General features: G+C 38.2%; 1 protein-coding gene across 2 annotated transcripts in view; it reads right to left on the bottom strand.

Moving 5' to 3' along the window:
• PIGK (phosphatidylinositol glycan anchor biosynthesis class K) overlaps positions 1-25,759 on the bottom strand; it is a 72,089-nt gene continuing 46,330 nt past the window's right edge. For both annotated transcript variants that reach the window (XM_063344756.1, XM_063344755.1), the window contains exons 10-11: positions 23,128-23,203; positions 1-621 (exon numbers count right to left, since the gene is read on the bottom strand). In XM_063344756.1, coding sequence (XP_063200826.1) covers positions 505-621; positions 23,128-23,203 — 193 coding nt within the window. In that variant the 3' untranslated portion in view covers positions 1-504. The remainder of the gene's footprint in view (positions 622-23,127; positions 23,204-25,759) is intronic.

The following is a 25,759-nucleotide window of genomic DNA, read 5'->3' on the forward strand; positions in this document are numbered from 1 at the left end:
TATATTCTAGAGGATTTTTATTTTTGTGAATAAAGCTTTCAATACATCATGCCAAAGTCTGCAAAGTGGCTTATGTTTTTATTGATAAAATGACATCTTAAATAACGTTCTGCACAATGTCTAGTTCTTTAGTGATAGGTTGACTACTTCTAAGATTTACTTTGAAGTATGGGGGGAAAATTTGCCCATTTACAATTCACAATCAACCTCAGAAATTCTGTTACTATGTTTAGGTCCCCCTTTAAGTTTAACCAGGAAGAAAAATTGCTCAGAAAAGCATTAAAATATGTTTAAAACAAGACAAAGTGACAAAAACGTTAAACATTAAAACCATTTGTTAGACTATTTTCAGAAAAGGAGGCAGAAGAGACGCCTTCAGAAGAACCTTTAGGAGCGAGAGCTCAACACCGTTTCTCACTACGACTCTAATACACGTACAGAGCACTCAGATGACACCAATGAAGACAAAGTAGCAGTCAACGCAATCATCTTGCTTGCTCGAATTCAGAAGATGTGTTTCATGTGCTTGATTCCATATGTTTTGAAGAAAACCATGATGATCAATGCCCAGAGTCCTAAAATAAATCCTCCGGGAGGATGCCAGTCCTTTTGTTTTGGTTTCTGAAAAAAAGAAAAAAAAAAACAACAAAAAGAAAAAGAATTTGTACTCAGTTTTCACATTAAACAGGCACTGTGTCTATAAAGTGGTAAAAAAAATAATCCTTGCAGTAGAGAAAAATACCAACAAGCTGTATTTCTTCACACAGTAGAAGCATCTTTCTCCTTGATGTGGTGGAAAGGCTGGCGGGAGGTGAGCTGCCACTCAAGCAGGGAGGTTACGTACCACAAAAAGGCCACCAGAACTGTGCCTGAGACACCACTTTGATGGCTGCGTATCAGCGTTGTGGGACACGTTCAAACTCATTTGTTTGGACAGGATTTCTCATATCTGGTCTCATGTTAATACAAGAGAAAAATGCTACGTGCGTGAAAAACAGTTCCTTCAAGTGAAAATGTGTAAGAGAAAAGCCAGAGTTGTTTTTCCACTATTATGTGAATAAACAGATATCTAACCACATAAGGAACTAACATTCATTACTACAGGAATATCATAGAACAAAATAGGATTGTTTTTAATGTCAATCACATTTCCCAGGGGCCTCATTGAGTCTAACTGCCTTTCTTTAATGCAGAAATATATTCTGCAATTCAAATACCTGTCCCTTCAACAATTTTTTCCATCTTCAGTAAAAAGCAATTTGTTGAGGTCTTTTCTATCTCACACTTAGCAGTAAGACAAGATAAAACTTGTCTGTCCTCTTCTTCCTCATATTTAAAAAAAAAAAATCAGATACTCCATATTCCGTGAGAAATGGACTGTGGAAGATAAGGGCTGCTATGTGCCCCAAGATCTGTCTCTGAGGCTAAGAATATGGTGAAGCTATATGAATGCAAAATTTTAGTTAAGAATATCATAACAAAAATATCAGAATTACAGTATTTAGAAGTATAACTCAGTCCCCCATGCCTGTGCCTACTCTTGCCCTCAGCAGGTATGTTTTACAGCTCTTCTAGGCAGACAGAGATGATTTACTATTACAATAATAAATACTGAAGTGCTTGTTGAGCTTTTTATTCCTGTCTTGCTGAAAGATTTGCACTATTTTGTCCTCATACAGGACCAGACACAAGGGGCACAGAGAGCATTTTGGTTTTGTTGCATTTAAGTCAAAGCTTAAATTATCTTCCTGCCACACGAATAACTATTAAAAAAGATGGTACAGTTTCTATTTCTGCGTGAATCTGCATACAGAAGCTTGTCGTTCTCCACTAAACGTACCAGGTGGCTGGTGAACTTTAATGCAATAAGGAACAGTTTGGAGCGTCTGTTCTTTCAAAACAGCTTTCCTATCAACAAGAAAACAATGTTTGTTGATTGCTCAGCTCTCATTTTCTAAGCTACGTAGTTTTAGCTTTAGGATTTTTCTGTAAGCATCATGCTCTTAATTAAAAAGTATAACAAATAGCCATGTCGCCTGAGACACCGGAAGAATTTGACACTCTGAAACATTAATGATTTTACTCTGATAGAGGAATCACAGAGCCAGCATTATAATTTACATCAACAACACAAAACCAAAGATAGGCACAGAGATGGTGTCTACATATGCAAACCACTCCGTTTCCTAAGAAGCGCTCATCAGCTGCAGCGTACGTGCTGTTGGTAATTTGCCACCTCGCTGATACTCGCAAGCACGCATCTCCACATCAACATCTCAGGAAATCAACTCCGCATGTTCAAAAAGGCTGCCAGCACACCTCGCTTCTCAAAGTAACAGCACACGACACTTCTCCACACAAAGGAACTTTCTTGGTTAAATCCTCCTAATTAACCCGTAACTTCGTATGCATATTGCAGTGCCCGTTTCATCAATCTCTTTGTACTATCAATCTTTTCTTTCTTGGATCTCCGACAAATTCCTTACCACAAAGTGGCACCTGACCCTTCTAGACAAATGACTTCAATTTGCAGTCAGTGACACTAAAAGCCTCTCTCTCCTATTTTGTATAGAACACATAATTTAATTTCTTTAAAGAATTTATATGAATAAATATTTATAAGGTGATCTATGAGTATGGTTTTACATTTTGTCATGCCATGTACTGAAGCCTCCATGGAATTCCGCAAGCAAACGGAGGCCAGTGCAGCAATGGCTCCGTGCTGGGAAATCAAGGACACACGTATAGTCAGTTTAAAGCCATGGGATGCAACGTTAAAATGTGAAGGATTAAAAACATGAAGGCACAGCAAAAAACCACGTATGAGTCTATACAAGAGCTACATACTTCATAGTCCTAAAAATAAATTACCTTAATGAGAAAGATTTACGGACCCAGAAACTGAAATCCACAAATACATATTAAACCTCAATAAAAGGCCAAAGAGATGCAACTCTGCTGTAGATCTGTAAGTCAATAGTGAGGTTAATTGAGCACAAAATTATATTGAAATATGCCAGTATTTTCCACTAGGGGCATACAGACATCAAAACCTTATGAATTCCTAATCCAGGATTACACAGATTCATGTTTAAACCTACAAAGTATACCTGGAAGAGTTGAAATACATAATTTTCTTTATATTAACTTGATCATCGATTCCCAAGAAAGTTCATCACTGAATTAAAAACGTAATTAGCTTTCTAATTGACAAGTTCATCCTTCTAAAATCATAACAAATATAGCACAGAAAACGTCAATAACCAATCTTTGCCCAGCCGGACACGTTAGCTAAGCAGCAAAGAGCACTGAAGTAGTTCCTTTACAAAGTGCTGCATTTTGCATCTGCGAATCAAACCCACCTACGTGTAAGACAGAGTCACTGCTTCTGCGAATTACACCAGCGAATTCTACTTGTAGCACTGGCTGGCAGAGAGCCTTCAGCCGGCACCGTTGTACCAGCAGACCCAACAATTCTCTCCCCTTGGCACGGCTGTGCCACTGCCGCAAGCGCTGCCCCGTACCTGTGTCCGCGCGGCATCGCCCCGAGCCGTCACCGCCAGCAGCCTCCCATAACCGCGGCAGAGGCCAGGGCGGGATGTCCTGCCATAACCGTACGGGCGCCTCGCTCTATTCCTGCAGAAGCTGCATGGACTACTTCGTGCAAGCAGGCAGCGAAGAGTCACAGAAATCACTCCTAGAGGGGAAAAAACTACTAAAGTGCAAGAGAATCGCTTTAAAACCAAATGAAAAACTTTCCTTTTTAGATCCACACACTGGACAAAGGTTGAGAAAAGAGAGAATTTCTTTCTATGCTTATACTAGTTCTGCGGCCATAAGCAATCCCTAGATAAACTGTCGCTTTGCATCGATTTTAGGACTGATCAGAAAGCATTACCAAACATAAAGTTTTTCCCAGATTCAGTATTTATCCTATGAACATTCCATAGTTCAGGGTCTTATTCCAACAAATGTCTGTGAAAGTCAGGCAATTTTTGGAAGTCAGGCATTTTCTCACTTATGAGAAAATGCTAAATGGACAAAAAATGTTAAATGTTGCAGTATTTTAATTTGCAATTAATTATGTATCTTTATAATGCCTAAATTGATACGAGAATGCATACTATTAAAAGACTACAGATTGGCTGCAGTACTTACAAATTATGCACAGCCTTCTTGTAATTTGGGATGGATCTGGAGGAGCAGACGCAGCAGCTCTTTTTTGGCCCAAGTTATTCTGAATTTCATTGTTGTATTACCCACCTCAGAACTTCACGTACCGAGCGCTGCTTCAGTAGCTGACATATTTAGGTTTTGTGATCTACGCCACAATACGACCCCATTATAAACGCCCTCTTTACCCCTACAATAATAGCAGTAACGCACAGGTGAAACGCACATATAAAATGGTAAAATGTGTCATGAACAAATACATTTAGCAGCTTAAGGGCGAGTCATTATCGAATTGCTGGAGATTCCAAATTAAAAAGATAGGTAGCTAAGCAACAGCAAGCTTCCTCCTGTGAACAGTTTTCTGTTGTATGCTCTCTAGTTCTGGTCGACTCATTATCCCGTGGAACTTAAAAACAGTTAACAGAGAGTTGCTCCAAGTACTGCAATTAAGGAGAGGATAAAACAGTGTATTTTCAAACTGGATGGGCCTGTAGGGACCCAAATGGAAAGTATCCAAGACTTTCAATGAAGGTGTTTCATAAAACATGCAATGCTTGTTACTCCAATTAAAATTAGCTTTTTGCAAAAAATAATACAAAAGTAGTAAAGCTGAAGTGGCAATTAGATTAAGAATGGTTTAATTTTAAAATGTTTCATCAGAACAGAAATAAGATTTAAAACATCACGTATTAACATTTCATGTGGAAAACGCTAATCCAACCCTACAGTCCAACAGAACTCCCTCTGCATTAGTGTCCTCAATAAGGACAAAAACACTGGTACAGAAAGCGTTGGGTTAAACTCAGAATCCACACTGGGATGGCAGCAGTAGAGAAAGCAGCGCACAGTATTGTAGTCAGAAATGTAGTAATTCCCAAATGGAAAAGGGATACGCAAATTCTTCAGTCTCCTCCAGCAGCTTACTCCAAAGAGGGCTTTAAGAAAGTAGGCAAAAACCTTAAAGATGAACGTGCACACCATCCATGCCATGGGGGATGTTCTCCCCAACCTGAGGCAGATGGTGTGTGTTTGTACCACAGGTGCAAAACAGCCGTGTGTAATGGCACAAAAATAAACCATTAGAAGTGCTGTCTTCCAACGAGTCCATCAAAGCGGCAGCTATCGTATTTCAAATTAAGCCCTGCTTGATTCTCTCTGGAGTTTCAGTGCAGAGTGCCCTAGACCCAGTTTTGGCCTGTTTATTGCAGCTCACATGGCATGAAATACCGCCCCAGATTCTGAGGCTTCCCGGCCAGCAGCAGCAGCTCCTGCACTGGGGGGAATCCCGTGCACATCCTCTGTGGAGTTCTCCACCTCTACTCGCCTGGGGGGCAGCAAGCACTCGCAGGGAAGTGAAGCAGGTTTGCTGCTTCTCTGTGCAGCGCTCCCCACCATCGTGAGATCATTGGGGTGAATTTTATGTCTTTTGGGGGGTAAAATTCCAAATTCTCTTCTTGGTCATTCTCCATTTAAATGAACATTTCTATTTCTTCCATTGCAATACTAAAGGTTTTCTTTCTTGTTTCTCAAGATACTTAATTTTATGTTAGGGGCCGCGTTAAAGACCAACATTGAAATAAAGATCCACATTTCAAAACAGGTCTTTGAAATCAAAGGCCAATCTCAGATCCAAAACTGAAAAACAACCTGCCTGCTTCTCGTCTCAGAAAAAGCCCAGTGATCTCAAACTGAAGGACAAGGAAGCTCCTTGGAAGAGCCAAATTCTACTATGCCAATAGCACATTATGTATTTCCTAGAGGCACTCCATAACAATTCCGCTACTTGCAATTCAAAATTGCAAACTGGGTAATCCTCTCGATTCTTATGACAAAGCACACAGCAAAGTTTAATTTTGGAATGAATTTCTATGTATCACAAGCAAATCACAGCACTAAGTATGTCCTCAAAGCTTTTAGCACAAGTCTGCACTTCTAATTTGCCAGTTACAATTTTGATTCGGGGTCCTCACAGGGGAGTGGGGGAAATCAAGTAATTCCAGCCATCTAGCAAGAGTTTAATCCTCTTTTGTGCCCACAGCAAGATTAAAGTAATAAGAGAACTCCAACATAAATCGTGCCTGTTTAATCTGCAAAACAATTTAAAGTACTTTTATCTAATCTCCCAGTTTGTATTTATTAACCACTGTGCCATGATTACTGATATCTCCAATATTAATAAAACTATGAAGAAAGTTCACTCGTCAACAACAGAAACTCATGGAGGATACAGGGAAGAACAGCAGTTAAACTAAATTAACATATCAATGCCTACAACTGCATTTTAAATATTGACTTTGAAAACTGCATAATCACCATAACACAAACCACAATACTGCTATGATAGCTTCAGTTTTTCATTTCCTTCTAAAATATGTAATCTATAAGGGCTTTTTAGAAATGAACTTCTACTTCAAAAATGGCTGCTCACTTATTATTCTCTACTTTCAGTGTTATCTCTCGGCATTACATCGCGCTTTAAAGTGCTTTTAGTTGTTAAACAATTATTCATCAATCTTCCAACCTGTGACACACTACATAATACACTTCTCATCAAAGGGAGCTTTCCCAGCACCTGGGACCCAGTGCAGTGTAATTCCCAGGGAAGCCAGCACTCCGAGGAATGACGCCCGCCTGGCAAACACAACAGGGACTCTACCGGGGGGCCTCCAAACCAAGGTGTGGGATTTGCTACATCCAAAGCTAACAAACACAGCGCTGTATGGGCAGCAGTAACCATCCGTACCTTTGATGGACGGACCTCCGCTGAGGGACAAGGGCTGAGCTCTCACCTGCTCAGCTGCCGGTGAGTTACGTTGCAGAACTCGTGTATGCTTTAGGGTGGAGATTTAAAAAGTCACAATACAAAGTTGCACTTAGAAAAAAACCCAACTACGCCTATTTAAGGCATATTAAGCAAACTGGGTTCTTTTATATTTTAATCCAGTTAATACTCTTATAGGAAGCCATGATCATGATTTTGCACAAAAGGGCACCTAAATCTACAGCAAATACGTGAATGACATTTGCATACACAAAGCTTCACGACAACCAAAGCACGCAAAAATAGAAGATGAGCAGCTCAATTAAGGAGAGTCAGTATTCAAAATTTGGCCACCGCTAATTTGAGAAGCATCCTTCTTTTTTAATATGTTTGTATTTAATTAATTTAAACAAGAAAAGGACTATTAGCAAAAACAAGACTAAAGGCATTCAACACGCAGTGCTCTGCCACAAACAGAAAGATAAACCTCTTGGGGTCCTTACACTAAAGGGGGCCAGAAAATAAAAAAAGTACACACTAGCAAGGCAGACGTCAGTGGAGAGGACCTGCAAAAATGATCAGATATAAAAGCAACCCCTTTGCTGCACTTGGGGTTAAGCAGACAGGAACATCAGCTGCAAAGAACAAAGGAGGTGAAAAGGGTGTGTAGAGGCTGCTCGAGGGACAAAGATATTTTGTATTCACAAAAATACAATTCTGTAAATAGGGACAAGCTATTCTCAGAGTACTATTCTTCCAAGCAGCATGCACCGCTCACTTTCTCCCAGGAAAAGATTATCTCCAAGTCATCTAGGGTGCAGATCTTGTTCATAGAAATACGTCGTCATGTTGCCAGCAGGAGCAGAACCAGAACCAACCTCTCAGCTCGGCAGAGACGAGGCAGCGGGAGAGCATGGATGGCTCCTGCCTGTTTCAGTCTGGGATGGTTTCTCCAAGTGCCGGCCTCCCCCAGCCCAGCCTTTCCAAGGAGCACAGCACGCCCGCTTCCTCCTTGGAAACCTGACTTGGATTCCCCATAGTGTCTCTCTGGACCACAAGGTGAGCCCATTCAAATGCTTTTAAACCAATATGCTCCGAGGCGGTTTTTTTTTCTTAATCTCGTAAAATTAATTGCATGCCTTAGAACTTCCATTATGAAGTATAATTTGGATCATTCAAATTCAAACGAAGTTGTTTCTATTTATATGGAGAAACCACGATGTTCATAAATTATTATGCTATTCCTTTCATAGTAGTAGTGATGCTTCTAACCACACATTCTTTTTCTGGATATCCCATGAGTATCTACTCATTTATTTCCAGGTGGCAGGCTGTATTAACAACAGATGTTAGACAACATTAGATCTTATACTCAGTATGCCATATTGAGTACAAAATCTAATCAAATATCTCAACAGCTACATTTTAAGAAACCGGAATCCAAATAAATAGTGCTTATTCACGTAATTTTACTGCTCTTTTTTTTAAATCTCTACAACTATAATTTAAAAAGTTCTCCTTTGCCCTGAGCTGTGTGCTACATTATACATGTGTGCAGTAGAGCTCCATATTTTCTATCTATCTCCAGCTTGCACAACTCAAAACAGAAGGCATGAAAAAATGGATGGAGGGAGAAGCAGGGCTGAGGCAAAATGTGCCCATACATTTATATGAGCAAGATCAAATATGGCTGTGTTTTTATTGCAAAACGTTTTCATTTTCAGTGAGAAACCAGTGTACTACAGCTGGTGATATATCAGTTTGTTCCCCACCACCACCCAGTTTTTAAAGGTGATTGTTGTATTCACTAGTTTTGCACTCATATGCTAGACAAGTATTCTCACCCAAGTGTACTTTGTACCTACTCTCTACGTGAGCAGAAGAAAAAGGAAAATGAAAAAGAACTATTCTGAAATATCAACCAACTTTTGGTTACTGTGGCTGCTATGCAACCTCAAAAACAGATCATAAAACATGGACACAGCAGTAATACAGACACTTATTTAGTAGTTGCACATAATTACACACACACCAGAAAGCCATTTCTGTTATGCTGGTACGTCAAAGAACAAGGAGTCACAGAGAGCGGATCCATTACTGTGAAGAGTTTTTGTAGGCAGCTGCCATTGAGAAAGAATGGCAGATTTATGGTATCATAAATATTCACTGTTCCTACACAACATTTGCGTGACACTGGATTCATCAGTTGAATGCTACATGGGGCTCAACAAAGACCATCTTTTTGGAAGAATAAATGGGCGTAGCTGGGTATACACCCCCCCGGATTACAACATGCAATACACACAGTATCAACATCCTTCCGAAAGGGTAAGTCTTTAAAAAAGATAAAACCACAAACGGTCTTATCTAATGGCAAACCAGCTGCACTTTTTCTGCCTACCATCTAAACTAACCACAGGTTCCTGCCCTACTGCTGTCATGTTGTCACTCGGTCCCCTGTAAATACTAGTCATCATCTGTTTGTCCGCCATGTATTTGTAGATGGCATTTCACATGAGGCACTCCATCCTGAAAAGATGCGCTCACTCTCTATATTCACAGAGTCCCACCACTGGAGCTAGGCTTCTCCAGGAGCACCGAGCCAGAGGAGACAGCTGTCACTGCCCGGTTCTCTCGCCCTGGGGGAAGGCTGAGGGGAGGAGGGGGCTGGCTATGGCAGGGTGCCACGCACCGAGCAAGGAAGCCACCCACTACAGTAGTAATTGCGCGCGCCAAGATGAATCACAACCTTGCACTTGCACAAAGAATTTGCGCAGGAACCATGATGTGGGATGCTGTCTTGTCTGTCCAACAGTGTGAACACAACTGCTCCATTACTGGAGTCTTCATTCATTTACCCCTTCCATGCATTCTTCAAATGGAAATGATTTCATCAAATTTCAACCCTCTGAGTTATTTAGGAAAACAATTCTAGACAGAGCACTAGAGAGCAGCCTGCCAATATCTCTATCTCTGGCCATTCATCAGTCCTGTCAAGAGCTTGTGAGTTACACTGCCGTGCTCCTCACAGCATGCTACTGAAGGGTAAACAAAATATAATTAACTTAACACAAAAAAATCACCAATAACACCTCACTAAGTTTACACGGTTAAGTGGGATAAATGTGTGAATATATTTGGAGCTAACAGTGCCTTCACCTGAGGAAAAATGTTCAGAAGGTATCTTCCATCACAGCACTGCAAAATATGTCAAGCTAAGATTGGTAACATTTATATTTCTTCCTTATCAATGTGAGCTTATTGGTAACAGCTCCTTCTTACGCTGCATAAGTTCAGAAGAAATATAGTAGATAGAAAAAAAACCTAGCAAAACTGTTACTGCTAATTTTACTACTCACCGAAATACCATTTAAATACACACTGTCTATCAGAGAAGCTTTCATGTGTAAACAATAAAAAAGTAATGATTAATAAAACCTGTACAAGGTTATGCGAGAAATGAAAACGTTACACAACACTGAACTGACACCAGAAAATGGAATTAAATCTTGCATCTTGGACAACCTACTATAACATACTTCAATAATCTGCTTTATATAGAAAGGTCCTGATCCTACACATATTTAGTGACCGCTAACACAAACCAAGTCAGGAATTTAGTCTTACAGTCAAATTACACATGTGGTTACACACACATGTTGTTTCTATGCCCAGTGCAATCAGTATTAAGCAACAAAATGAGGAATAAAGACTCAGAAATACTTTGCCCTTTGCCTAAGGATTTAACGGCATCCCCTCCTTTCCCTCCACCCCACACATAAATCCATGCACACACTTGGCTTTCTTATTCCTGGCATTATTATTCCAGGGACACAAATACAAAACACCAGAAACCTGTGAATTGGAGAGGTAATTTAAGAGCCGTAATGGATGCTGACCCCCCTATCCAGGCCTGCACAACCACATTGTACTTTCAGTTGGGTAGTTCCTCTTCACAGCTTTTGGGGAGGGAAGAGCTAAGGAAGAATCAGACCACAGGCTCTAAGGTACAAGGTAAGAGAAACTCGAAGTGGGTCTTGACAGAAGCCATTCGGCAGCATCAGGAGAAGTGATAAAGCAGAATATGCCTCATCCCTGTCATACAGCAGATCTCCATCTTTTCACATCTTTTGTCTGCTGCGGACTACGCCGGAAAAATTCTGAACAAGTTGGGCATTATTTGGGAATGCCAAAGACGGCGCTCTCATAGCCCAAAGAGGCTTCTGCAGAAAAATCAGCTGAACAGTAGGAAAGATGCCATTTCTCTGCACATAAAAATGAAAGCTTCACTAATCAATGACCACCTAAGAGTACGGCTTGCTTTCACATTTGCCAGTAAGTCTCATTCCAAATGCAAAGCCTGTTCCACCAGAGACTTCTCCTATGGAACAGCAAAACTGATCACCAAAATGAAAGCAACTCTGGAGCAGTATATCTTCTGTTAAATACTGTATTTACTAAAAGAAAAAGTGATTTAATTTACCATTAAAAGTTCTGCTAAGTCAGTTTTCTTCTAATTAGGGAAGTCCTAAAACTTGTTTAAATGAAGCATAATTTTTAAACTACTACCCTACCACTTTATAGGCTGTTATGATATAGACAAGATTTATATTTTTTTAATTCAATAAGAATTAACAAAATAAATGTAGCAGTAGCTCTTCATTCCATGATATTTTCAGCTTTTAATTTACATTAAAAGACAATGAATAAAGTTACTAAGTAAATTTTTTTTTTAAATGTAGACTTTTACTGCTACGGTTTACTATAATAATAATGAAGATTATAGTTGCTACAACCCGAAAATTCTATTGCTAGAAATTATGCTTTCTCACTAAGGTTTTTGTGGTTTAATTGTCTTCATCTAATATTGATATTTGGCACTTGGATGTAATTAAGAATAGGGGAACCATTCTTAGAATGCTATTCCAATCCATTAGGCAAATCTTCTCACTATGATATGAAAATTTTCATCTACTTAATTAGCACACCTACTTCTTCCAAGCTTAAGTGCACCTAAGCTATATTTTATGATGGCCGAAGGAAAAAAAAAAACCCCACAACACATCAATTATGCCTCCACTCAATTGTACAACTATTTTAAAATGTGTGAACAGTTAAGACAAAATTGAAAAATTACCATAATAGGCTTTTGACACTTCCCTGCTTAAGCAAAAATTAATTCTAACTCCCTGTTTTTATGCAAAGCCTTTATAATTTCTCTAATCTTGAGTTCCCATGAGAGAGAACACAATACTTTCAAGTACAAGAGTGTGAGGCTTGGCATCTTCTCTTTTTAGTTATGCAGTTTATTTGATGGAAGTCTAAACCACTAAGCCTCCCTTTGTGCTTAATATAAGCCTTCCTCAGTGGAAATACAAGTTAATTTAAGTAAAATGAAGTTTTAGGAAGAATGCATTCTCTTGTACAGAAAGCTTCACTACAGCAAAGCTTTTTTAAATGCAGCATCTGTTTCCTGAATTGCTCTAGAACCCGTAATAAAAATGAACTAAAAAGAAGCAAAATTTTAAAAAAGTACTTTACATGTGAAACACCATAAACGTAAAAACAGTCTAATGGAGTAACTTATTCATCATTTTACTATATGTTTTTCAGCTTCATCTTGCATTGTGCATGAAGACGCTCTATCAGTGTAATGAATTAGCATGTTCTAAGCGTAAGATATTAAGCGTCTTCTGTTTTATTAACGGTGACTATTATTAAACCTACTGCTTATGTTACAAAAGTAAATCAGCCATACTGCTGGTATACACTTCCACATACAGTAAGGTGCGTGGATCACATACTAAATTCACCGAGTTATTTCATACGTTTCTTTGCCCTCAACCACAGGTGAAATATTTGTACATCAGATACTGTGCTACAGCAGCACACGGTGTATTATGATGCCTACAAACCTATTAAGGTCACAGAAAGCTTGTGCATATATTTAGTCTATTCCCATGTGAGGCAGAGGTGTATTATTTGCATACCATTATGCACTGAAAAACCTATTCAGTTATCCCCACTGGAGACGACTCACCACAGTGACCTAAATAGTATTCACTTTTTCAATATTTGAAGGAACGGCAAATAAATGGGACCCGGTGCAGACAAATCGAAAAAGACTCAGAACATCTAAGAATCCAGGTTATAAATGACAAATGCAAATGAGCACAGACCAGCATATCACCAAAAAATCTCATGGAAGAATGATGAAAAAAAGTGAATTATATGCTTAATAGAGGACTACAATGTTGAGAGTGAAAATGGCTGGAGAGATAATTTTAGCAAAACAGTTCTGACATTAGCCACAAAGGAGACCGCAAAGGAGAGCAAAGAGTCTCAAATCACAGAACTCACTTAAAAATAACCTCCTTACAGTTGCAGTGACAGCAGCAGTGCTAACAGCAGCCGCCCAAAACAAAGTGAGATAGCTATTGATATTTTATCTATAGCACTGTGCAACAATTCACATTTCGTTAGTAATTGAAACCCCTGGGACACGTACATATTGCTTCTTCAATAACAGCTGTAATATTGTGCATACTTTCTGTAATCATGTACGTGTACTAACACACCGTAATTGTCCTCCTCATTTATATTCCCCCCCTAATTACAATATTTTGATTAAACATCTACCAGCCTCTACTCACTGCCTTTTTCTAGTCATTCTTCCTGATTTCAATATAGCCACAAAGAAAGGGGAATATAAATAAAGTATCTACGTACTCTGTGCAGAAAGTCAGAAGAGATTAACATAACGGCCCTTTATGGCCTTAGCCTACAAATCAGAATCTCTCACTGTTAACCTTATTTTGCTTTTTGCCAACATGCTGTATGAAGTTTACTTTAATCTGTAAGCATTTTTGAACCTCTCTCTTTCTGTAAGGCTCTAAGCATAGATAAAGCACAAGAGAAACAGTAACCACAGTCTTAAAATCACAGTTGTGAGCAAGTTGTAAAGCACAAGAAAAAGGTTTCATGTCACAGTCTAGTTCAAAGCCAACAGAAAGATCAATAGTGCATATTGAAAGGTTTGTGCGTACAAGATCGTCAAACACACGGCTGATTCACATGAAAAAAACACAAAACTTTTTTTTTAATATAAAAAATGTAATAATTTTTAGAATTCATGGTTATACAGCTACTACTGACCCTTTAAATGCAGTTATTTGAAGTTCAGATGAGTAAACCAAAAAGATCTACAGCACTCTATAAAGCCTGACATGTTACAGTCACTTTCTGAACTTCTTCCTTCATTTTACATCTTAGATAGTGCTTATTAAAAAGAAACGATTACAGGAATTACCTCTTAAAGAAGCTGCAAATCCAACGCGGCACCTCTAACAATTATAGCTACTATAGAGCCAGGGTATCTTCTAATATATATTTTTTAACAGTACGTCTGACAATTCTATACGCTGGTGGGTATGAAACTGATGTCTCATAATCCATGAAATGGATGACCCTACATTCACATATAATGCCTCATATTACCAGTATTCTCAAGGGCAAACCGAGCACTCCCATGATACGTGCAAAAGCTTTGAATTTATTTCCATTTCAACTTTCCAGAGTAACAATTATTTTCACTCTCTCTTTCCTGCTCATGAGAAACATAAACAAAAATTTTCAGGGAATATACATAACACTTTCTCAATTTTGGCTGATACTGCCTGTTCTAGTTAGCTTTAGAAATTCTGTAGTCACGTACCCAGCCAGGCTGAAAACTGCCTGTTTTTTTGTAAGCAGTAGATTTCAGCTCACTGCTGTGCTTAATGAGCGTAGGACTCCAACAGCAATGGGGGAGAGTGGAGTGTGGCCACTGGAGGGGCAGCCCCTAGTTAAATTGCTCCAAGCTGCCTGTCAAACTGATCTTCCATCCTGTGCCAAAGAAGAATGAAGATACAATGCCAATCTTTAAATGTAAGGGTTTTCAGGGAAAGAGAAAAAAAAGACACGACCTCAGAAAATGGAACAGTTCGGTGCTAAACTTCATTGTCCGAACTGTTGGATCTGTACAGCCTAAAATGGTCATTTTGAAAAGACGGCACCAGTTGCATCCATTTCTGCTCTTGCATCTCCCCAAAGAGGTGACTATCTTTGAGGGAGAGCATGGTCTAGGGGTTACCGTCATCTTCTGGGTGCCAGTTCTGTGAAGAAGTGATAAATTCACATTCCAAGACATGACAGCAGAGACTGGACTCTACTGATGCCCAGGCGAGCTAATAATGTAAACACACATCAAAGAGAACATTTTGATAACTGCTTAACTAACTGTTCCTAACAGAGCTGTGCAATAGGAAAAAAAGAGATAATTTTTTTATTCTTTTTAAAATATACTTCAGTTGCATTTAAAAAAAAAAATGCAAGGAAGGAGGTAAAGTTACACGTTTTAATGCATAAACACGGAAGAAAGGGTGGACCATGCATGCAACATTTCTGGCAAGAAAAAGCTACCATCCTCCACCTCTAATATCTCTGGGCAGCTGGAACAGGACACGGCGAAGTTTCCCCTTCTTGGCTTACAGAAAACATTCAGTGTGGTATTTCTAGTAGGAAACAGTTAAAAACAAGAACCCCACAACTGACTGTTCAGGTTCCTCGCGCAAGATACCTTTCAATGCCTTTAGTTAATTCAATCCTTTGTACTCAGCTATAATTGGAAGAATTTAATACTACATTCAGTTCCCCTGTAATGCTCAGTCAGCAACAACAAACTCTCATGCTTCTTTTCTGGCTCTGCCAAGCAGTGTTGCGTGCAGACAAAAGAAGAGTTCCCCATGCATGAATATTTTGGTAGTCTGTCCTTACAGAAATTAAGTTGCTCATAATTACAGCAAAATTTTTAAGATTTGGCAGGCAGCATTTGAAAGAAAAATAATTCTAAGATACTTATCTTTATTGTGTCTTGAAGACTAAGAGAAGAGCTTCCACCTAATATTTCAACTTAAAGATATAAAGAAGGAGAACCTTCCCTGTGGTTGAGAAACAGTAAAATAATGATCCTGGAGAAGCAGAGTGATGACCCACAACAGTCCTTTAATGGGAATATGGAAGAAAAGAGACTGCTTTATTAGGGCTCTGCTTCCAGAGGGTTTCCCTCATAATCAGATGAAAAACATAACAAAATAAAAGCAGCTGCGCCTTGACTGTAAAAACATCATCACTAATTTATGCTAACTCCACATCATTGTCTGCTGTGATCAGAAAGCAGTGATGAGAAAAATCAACAGCAAATCAAAAAATTATAGTTTAAATCTTTGATAAAAATGTTTTACGCTACACTCAGAAATATGTTCCATTTCAGGAGTGTTACAACTTTGTCTACGAGATTTCATTCGGCTAATGTGCTACTGAATTTCTGAATAAGAAAAACAAGAGAGATAATCTTACTGTCTGTGTGGACTACCAGCTTATGTATGAGGGTGCTGAATACCACCACTAACTATGCATTAGTTCACTAGATGAAAAAATGCCTGAAAATGTTACTGGTTTAATGTTTTGCTAGTAAAAGATCTGTACCAGCTACAACCAAGTCAAGAATGCGTTTGGTGATTTCTTGGAGTGAGTCAGAGAAACAGGAGACTATTCCATTCTTAATATATTACTTACAGAAAACAGTACTATCAAAATAATTAAGCACTCATTCTCTAGATTTAAAGGTAGACATTAAATACATTACATGACTCATACACACAGCAAGACTGCTACTCATGATTTTTTTTAATCAACCTTAATATGAGAAGAAATATTAGGGAGTGAACTTCAAAGCACCAATACGCACCAAGTAGCACACAGTGTTGGCAGGAGTATCTTTGCTGCTCTAGGACATACTTGGTTTGGTGGTTGGCAAAACCGTGCAGTAATAGCTTTTCCCAGAAAGTTTATTTTGCTCCTTTTGAGCACAGAGTTTTCTACTAGGTGGCACTCAATTCAAAGGAAGCCAAAAGATTTAAATAATCTCTAATTTACACAACAGTGAGAGAAATTAAGTCCACATACCGTATATAAATTAGGGAAAGAAGCAAGTTCTTATTTACTGGATAACATCCAGTCATTATTCAATTTGAGACCACTTCCAGTTATAAGATGAGTTATAAAATGCAGGCAAACCATCTCTAGGTTACACAATTCACAAACATATGTTTAATACAGAAAAGAAAAAAAATTGCAAAAAAAAATATCTTAGTAAAACACATTGATTTCTAACTCCTGTACACCTCAAACGCCCTAGATGAAGACAGGTTGGTTCAGCAAAAGGCGTACAGCGCACCTGGGCTTAGTTCTGCACATGAACATAGTCAGAATGCCTGAGCCCCAAAAAGGACTGCAGGTCAGCTGGTGAGGAAGAGGATGTTGACAGATTTCCATGACACGCATCAGAAACAGCTTTTCTCACCTCTAGTCTGGAGGAGACAGACATGAACATGCCAGAACAGGCTGCTGTTCTCCACATACTCCAACGCGGCCAGAAGTGGCAGTGGTAAGGGGACAGCACTGCCTTCACCATGTTGCTCAGAACTGCAAAAGTAAAACCTGACTAGGCAGGTGTCCTCGTGCAAAGTGACATGCCACAAGGCTTTTTGTTGGGCAGCCACGTAATGTATTTTGTCAAAATATAATTGAATTCAGAAGTGAGAGCACTTTCTAATCTTTGATATGAAAAATTCAATTTTCAGTCATCCTGAAAAAATACAGTTCCGACAAAGAAAAGCATTCCTGTGTCTGTACCAACAGGTGCAACAAAATTTGGACCTTTTGGTGAAAGGTCATACTCTGCTCTGACATCACCTAGCTGAATACTATGACCAGGGTTTTAAAAAGCAAGCTATTCTTTAAAGCTGTTTTCAAACACAGCTACATGGATAGATTTTCAGAGAATGTATAAGTATCTGTGTCTGAAACTTTACACATCCAACCGGACACATCTAAGTGTCACAAGTTGCTTTTGAACATCTTAGCCTGTAAAGACACAGTAAAATGCAAGTATTATTTATCAAAGTACTTTAAAACTTTTAACAAATTATTATCCATAAACCAAAATTACTGTCTGCATTAAAAAAAAAAAATCAAAATCTGTGCTACTGCTGTGCTATTAAACACCTGGCATAGTTGACCAAAGTTCTGAACACCACTAGTGGTTTCTATAAGACATAAATGGGAACCAAGACTCCACCATCAGAACACCCGAAGACTGAGTGCGAGAGGCCCCCCCTTGGAACGGAACAACTGCTATCGGGCAGCTACGAGGCGAGGGGCAAGGCACCAGGGTGGTCCCTGAATTTTAAAGTTATGCTTTCAAGACTCTATCAGTATGCGATGGGTTAATTTTCATATCGAGCATTTCACAAAGATTGTAAGCCACATAAAACCACTTTAATTTAATGTCTGTGAAAACATTTAAGACTAAGAGCTAAAATTGTTGTGTTATAGATAATCAAAAAATACTTCAAAAAAATCTATACAACATGGTGTGTTCTATTTTCTTAATACTGTTTCAACAATTTCTGCCAAATGCTGCTAAAGAAAACCTCTCTCAATTAAATCAGCGTGAAACAGGAATAGCATCAACAAATGCAATAAACTAACACCCCTCTAGTATGTGAGAATGAGGTCCTGAGGATGAATAAAAACTAATCTTCAAAGCAAAATTATTTTTTGGGGGGAGGGAGAGGGGAGTGGAGCAAACTCGTTACAGAAGCAAAGAAATTATGGAAACAAAGACCTTCTTGCAAGACTTAATGCAGAACTGCAACTCTCCATCCATCTTTGATGACCATCAGCCTGGCCATCTATAACTCTGCAGATCTCTCACCCATCTTCTTCCTTACATTTCTTACTTCATTTCCCTTATTGTGGAGTGCAGTCAATACCCTCAAACTAGACTGAATGTGGAAACTCCTTAACGTCCCCTGAGTCTAAACTCAGCAAAGCTAATGGTGCTCACATGAGTTGCTCAACTGAAATCCGGAATCAAGAGACATATTTACTCATCAGGGTTAGCGTGAGCTTCCAGTAAACTCCTGAGACTATAAAAGGCATTTTTCACTAAGGCTTCTACAGAGAGGCTACAGAAACACACTGGCTAAAAACTCTACAAATAAACAAACTTAACACAGACCTTCAAAAGGAAACTCAGTCTAATTTAATTGGAAAGTATATCTAACATTCCCCCATGCATTCCCTGACATGAGAAAACACCTAGGAACTCTTTATTTTTAAGTAAACGTGCAACTGTAAACCATGTCAAATTTTAAGTAAACTGTGCAATCACCACGATGGGCTGGAAGTTAGTTTCCTGAAATACCATCCTATTTTAACAGCATGTTAATTTATCTGCTCAACATTTTAATGGACTAAAATAAGTATGCAAGTTGATTGTGCCCTGAATTTGCTGTTTCAGTCTGTTTTCAATTATAACAACATCATGAGATCCGGCATTTACCCACTGAAATGTGCCTCTCGTCAATAAAACATTCTTCCATCAGTAAGACACCTGTAACAATTTAAGTCTCTTCAATATCCTAAATCCCAGTTAGACAAAATATATTAACACATAGTGACATTCAGAGCATAAGCGTTGGCACTAAAGTTACTTTTATTAAAATACCTTGCTGAACTGGAAGGACAGCAATGAATATCCTTTACGATAAATGAAAACAATCTTCCCAAATGCAGTTTCTCCTGTTCTTTCACCAGACCCGTTTCAACTAAAGACAAGTGCAGAATTAAACTCATCTCTCCTTTTTCTCCCTACCTTTTTTTTTTGTACTATTCCTGAACTTACTCTAAGTAGCAGCATTGTATGCACAGCTGTACACAAAGAATCTCCTTAAAAAGTGTGTCTTCTGTGGGTATTCCTCTGAAAGCTCCACTTTTGCCGTTTTAGAAGTTTGTATTAATGACTCCATTCCTTTACCAAGCACTAGCGGTTTTTTATTTCAGTTAAAAGCCCACATTTTTCCTTTTTGTTTTTGAAAATGGAGAAAGCTACTTTGTTAACAAATTTCTGATTTTGGTTCATGTCTGAAAACTGGTGGCTTAAATGTTAGTGTTAGTTTTCATTCTGCTATTTATTTTCATTTCTTCACATTCGTCTTTTTAATTAGCCATAGTATAATGCATTAAATATAACACATTTCTCAGAATTGGAGCTGTGAACTTTATAGGGTTGTTATTCTTTTGTTTTTATACTGCTATAATAATAAATAATTACTAGTGTCATAAAGTTTAATCCAAATCAAAAATCAAATTCTGGGTCTCCTTTCCTTAAATACTTTAGGATGTAGCAAGTCTGAAATTTTCTTGTGGAAAAAAACAGATTAGAAATCAAAAGGTAATTTCTGTTCATTAGTACAATATTTTTTCAAGTATCAGAGATGAAGTACTGAAGTGAATGTTATAAATCGCATGTAAATGCCCGAGAAAACCATGTAGACTTTTAGAAGCATTCAGAGTTTACTGTGAAATTTTAATAGAATTAGCAGCCATGTTGGCTACTAACTACAATTAAAATGTAGTTTGGCATTATACCGATTTAGGATACCTGTCTACCATTGTGAAGTTTTAATACATTATACATTACAGATGCCTTTATTTGCACCTAGAGGTAAACAAAACATGGGTTAACATAAAAGAAATCTTACATATGATACAGAAAGAACGGCGAAGGCCCATACTTAAGACAGTGATCACCCATTTGGAAAAAGCATCACAACACCACAAATACTATCCACTGTTTTTACTCATGTTGGGTTTTATTTCTTATAATTTATTCCTTTTTTCTTGAAGTAAAAAATACTTGTTCATATAAACTTAATATGGCCCTTGCACTCCATGTCCCAATTGTCACAGGTCCCTCAGAAATGATCCATTACCCTCTTTGCAGAGTTAATTCACCCGGACACCGGAGCAGAGTATGCTTAGCTGATTACAGCTCCTCGAGGCTCAAAAAGGGAATTACAACCGTACAAAACCGGGGCATGATGCCTGACTCCCTGACGCAATACCTAAACAACGGTCATTTTATTCTGTTTCTCTACATCCAAGACATTTGCAGTTCCGCTGGGTTTGCTTTGCTGCCTTGTGTGGACCACAGCTCTATACTACCGGTAAATTTGTTACAGCAAACAGATAAGAGTACATAAAAAACAAATCTTTGCCTTTCCACAGCGCAATATTCTATTGCAGTATAACACACAGCAGCCAAATGAACCCTCTGTGGTTATTACCCACCTAATGTTGTAAAAATATTACTATGACATTTCGTTTGGTCGACCATCTTAAAGGTTAATTCTGTTTCCTTTTTGAGATTTTCCTCTAGGTGAGCCATTCCGTGCAGTTTCTATTTACTGATGCCAAACAACCCCCAAACTGTTTCAGTGCTCACTCTCACTGTTAAGAACATATTGACTGGCTGCCTGCTCTGCTGTTTAATTCATTTATGCTGAGAGTCAGGCATGAAGACAGAATTTTAAATGTGACATTTGCAGGCTGTTGGGTCATTTGAAGCTCTGACAACACCAGGGAGTTCCTGACATACAAACTGGTCCTGATTTCCAATCTTCCGTGTTCTGAACACATCAGAGATTCTTCCCCGAGGTACAGATTTCAGCCAAAAGTTTGAAAATCCCTTGTGTTTACATCTTGCAGAAAAGACCTGTACACTTTAAAATTTTAAAATAAAGCTTATCTTTCCTTTAAGGTAAAATCAGCACTGCCTGCAGTGTGCGACTCGACTGCTTAAAAACACGGATTGACAATGGTATTCAGAAAGATCTACAATAATAATTAATACTAATAGGATTTTATAAGCAACTTCGATGTTTAGTGCACTTTTATTTGTTCCTGTTGATCTTTAAGCATTCAAAACCAGCGCGGTCTGAAACCACAGCTTTATCTCACATTGTCTATCTGGCTATTGCTCCCCTGACCAACATCAAGTCCCACTTTTCAAGTTGGAAGCCTTCCTTATCTCAAGGCAGTGAATGGACTGTACCATTGTCTCCCATGATGAACTGTCATTATCTTCCCCAACTTTCAGGTCAATCTTTCAGAGTACACCTAACCTGAAAGATTCCATACTGCCAAGGTACCATCAGGAAAACAGCAATCTGACCTATTCATTCTTGACTATAGTTACCTGTCCCTGAAGCAGGACTCACATCTACTAAGTTAAAAAATAATAATTTTTTGTGAGAAAATACCAAATGAATGCAACAGAGTAGGTCTTTTTGATTTCTTTAAAGCATCACCAAGAAGGGAGATGCTATGTCTCAATACCCATGTTTTACAGTATATCACAAGTTTTAGGTACGTTATTTGGCTATGAGTCTTTCCACAAAATAGGCAGAGCTAACGGCAAAGAATGAGAAGACACGTGAATGCAGGTTGGGCATCTAATCTACCAGCAGGATGGTCTGAGAATTAGACCTTGAACTTTGAGAAAAGAGTAAGAAGGGAGTATAGAATTTTCTGCACAGAAAAGATCTTCCTCTTCCTTGCCATAAATTGGAGAAAAAACAGACAACACGTTATAATAAAAACTGTAGCCGACTATTCAATCCCAGCTCAGCTGTCCACATCATCCCTCATTTGGTTACCTAAATCAATGGAAGAGCATTGATTTTAAATAAAGACACAGTTAGAAGGCACAATCTGGGCAAAATCTCAATCTCTGTTTTTATTGTGCAAAACAAAAAGCAAACAAAAGCCCCTGTGCAAAGCAGAAAGTCTGATGACAGTGCTATGGTTAGAAATGGAAATAGTATTAACACCTCATTCAGAGCTGTATTAGGAGGGGAGATTGTTTTCCCTACTCAACTTGTCATGACAATTATTCCAAAACAGTGATTCTATACTTTGGCTGCTTTTTCAGGAAGGAGAATATAATTTAGGTCAAGAAGCAAATAAAAAGAAATTAATGGATTTTTTTTCTTTTACATCAGCAGACACACAACAATTTTAACAGCAACCTCTGAAGTGTCAACTGTTTCATACAGCACGCATCCTGTCATTGCCATGTTCAAAATAAGGCTTTTATAATTTAATCGTTGTCATCTGAACAAGAGCATGCTGTTTTTACATACTTCCAGCATGAGCACATTGATTCTATATGACCTAGAAAAGCAGTTTAAATATTACAGATGTTGTTTATTCTCAAAGAAAATCCTTAAAATAGAAAGACATACCTGGTGTATTATCTGAGCTACAGGAAGCTGTTCAGCATATTTTAGTGGCTCTGTTGCCAACTCATCCTTTGGAAGCCTGGGAAGAAATGAAATTAACATTTATCAAAGTTAGTACAATGTTTACCAAGTTAAATTACTGAAATTTAAGATTTTCAGGTATGTTACCTTTAAATGTGTGGTATCTGGGAGATTATTTTGCTTAAGATGAAGAAAAAGCATATTTTAAGACCTTAATTAAAAATATTTCTTACAAAGTTGGGTGAAAGAATAAACTTATAGTAAACAGAAGTGTGTGTGTAACATTGTGGATACTATTCTCTGACCAAAGCACATAAACCACAAATTTAGCAGCAGAAACCTAAGAAAACTTTCAAATTTAGTTCTAGATGAACAAAGTGCTGGTGAAAGCTGGATTGAAATCCCCACAGGAGAAAAGGCTTACGGCTTTAACAGAGCAGATTCAGCCTGTTAACAATACAAGCCTCTTCACTCAATCCCGCCAACATAATTCAAATATGACCATCTCAAAAGGGAGGAGGGATTATTCACTGTTTCCCTTTTTTGCTGCAAGTGCACATCAGTGTTCAGCTGTGGTAGAAGTTCAACACCAGAAACATTTGTGCGTTTGCCAGCACAGAACTGTGTGCTACTGGTTTCAAATAAGTGAAAGAACTAGCATGAACAAAAAGAGAAGAATACTTCACAAAGAAAATGCATCATAACCCTTTAAACTTCGAATAAACTGCAGTTGCAACTGAAAATTCAGAATCCATAAGCAGTCTCTTAAAAGAATATTTAAATTATAGTAAATTAATATGAAAGCATGTTTTAAACCCTTCAACCATACTGCTTTCTTCTACTGGAACGACACAGCATGTGCTACATTTTCAAAGTATCATTCAAGGTTTTCATCAGTCATTCCTCAATCTTTCTGAAGAGTTCTGAATATAGGAATTTGAGTAATATGACACGAAGTGAAGGGGGAAAAAAGATCCCTACGAAACCAACGCCTTTTTATAAAGTTAAAGCAGAATTACTTTCAGACAAAACTGTGGGCAAGACATTATTTTCCAGGTTCAAATTACCACCTTATACCCATTCGAGTAAAAAATGATACATGCTTGCTGAGTTAATTTACCTGCAGACTGGCTGCCAGGTGAGAGCCAGAAACGACAGGCTCAGACTCTGCACTGGGAGTCAACAGGCTGTGGTAAAAGAGAGGACAATAAATGCACATCTCTCCCCTTTTCCGTTTCTGAATTTATCTTGTGGTCTGTAATGCTTTTAAGCTCCAAATAAGAGCCTGAATACCCAGAAATCTGTAATGAACAGAGTATGAAGAAGTATAAAAGTCTTACTGTATTAGAAATTTAAAAGCAGAGAACAAAAGAAACATGGCAATATTTCAAAGATCATAGTGACAGCCGGTCTAGAACTGCTTAATGTGCTTAAGAAAAATTAAGTAAGCAAGCTCTGAACTACTGAAGCTGGTCTACTGCTCATTTACTCATAGAGTTTTTAGAGGTTTTGGACTATTATGGCAACAATGAATTTGTACTCACAAGATGAAATACACTGCTGTTATAGGCCAACGCAACCATCAGAGCTTGAAGTGGGCTCCGCAACTCCACTGTGGTGTGCAGAAGGAACCTTTCCACTCATTTCCTTTCTACTTTCTATCATTTGCGGAGCCCTGACTGGCAAACATACTGCTGCCTATTTAGCTACCCACAGGCTGCGTGAATTTGAGATGACTTCTGTTCTACTGGGAGCCTGTTAGCTGACATAACACCTTGATTTATGGATACCAGCTACGTAAGCCCATTTCTTACCCACAGTTCTAGATATGAAACCACTATACACAGAACAAAATATTCATCAATATCTTGAACACTTATTTCTACAGTCTTTACAGGGACATTGCAAATCTGGGGAAAAAAAAAAAACAAAAACAAAACCCACCAGTATCTCAAGTCCCAAAATTAAATACTTGAAGATGCAAGTAACAGCTACAATTACTACAAACTGAATGTTAGCAGGGGAAAAAAAAAAGACTTGTCTGTTCTATCAAGGTTTTTGTACATTTGGCAATGTTTTACGTCTAGACAAAGTCAGCAATCCCTTGCATATTCAAACACCTTCCTTGTCAATTACGGAAAAAAAGACCTTTCTTCAAATGTCAAAGGATTTAAAAAAAGAGAAAAACTATCAAGATGATTTTAAGCTGTAGGAAGCTTTACTAAAAAAAAAGCGAAGGGAGAATAGTATAAACATGTATTTTAAAGTAATTAGATTTAAACTGAACATTGGTTGATAGGAGCCTTGTAACATCAAGAAAGAGTATTTTTTTGTTTTACCTAAATTTACTTTCTGAAAAAAACACAATTGAACTACACTACATTTTATAGATATATACATTATAAGATATAGATTATATAGGTGCACATTATATACATACATACATGTGTCTACCTATATGTACACACACTATAATAAGTATACACGCACACAGGTATTTTGGAAGTAAAGTTCAGAACTGTTCTCTCAAAATTTTTGCTTAAATGCCATGAACTTCTTGTCTATGTACTCAGTGATGTACTAGCTGTCAAGTCTACAAAAGAGAGTTTTGATT

The sequence above is a fragment of the Chroicocephalus ridibundus genome, chromosome 8, assembly GCF_963924245.1.
Source record: "Chroicocephalus ridibundus chromosome 8, bChrRid1.1, whole genome shotgun sequence".
NCBI lineage: Eukaryota > Metazoa > Chordata > Aves > Charadriiformes > Laridae > Chroicocephalus > Chroicocephalus ridibundus.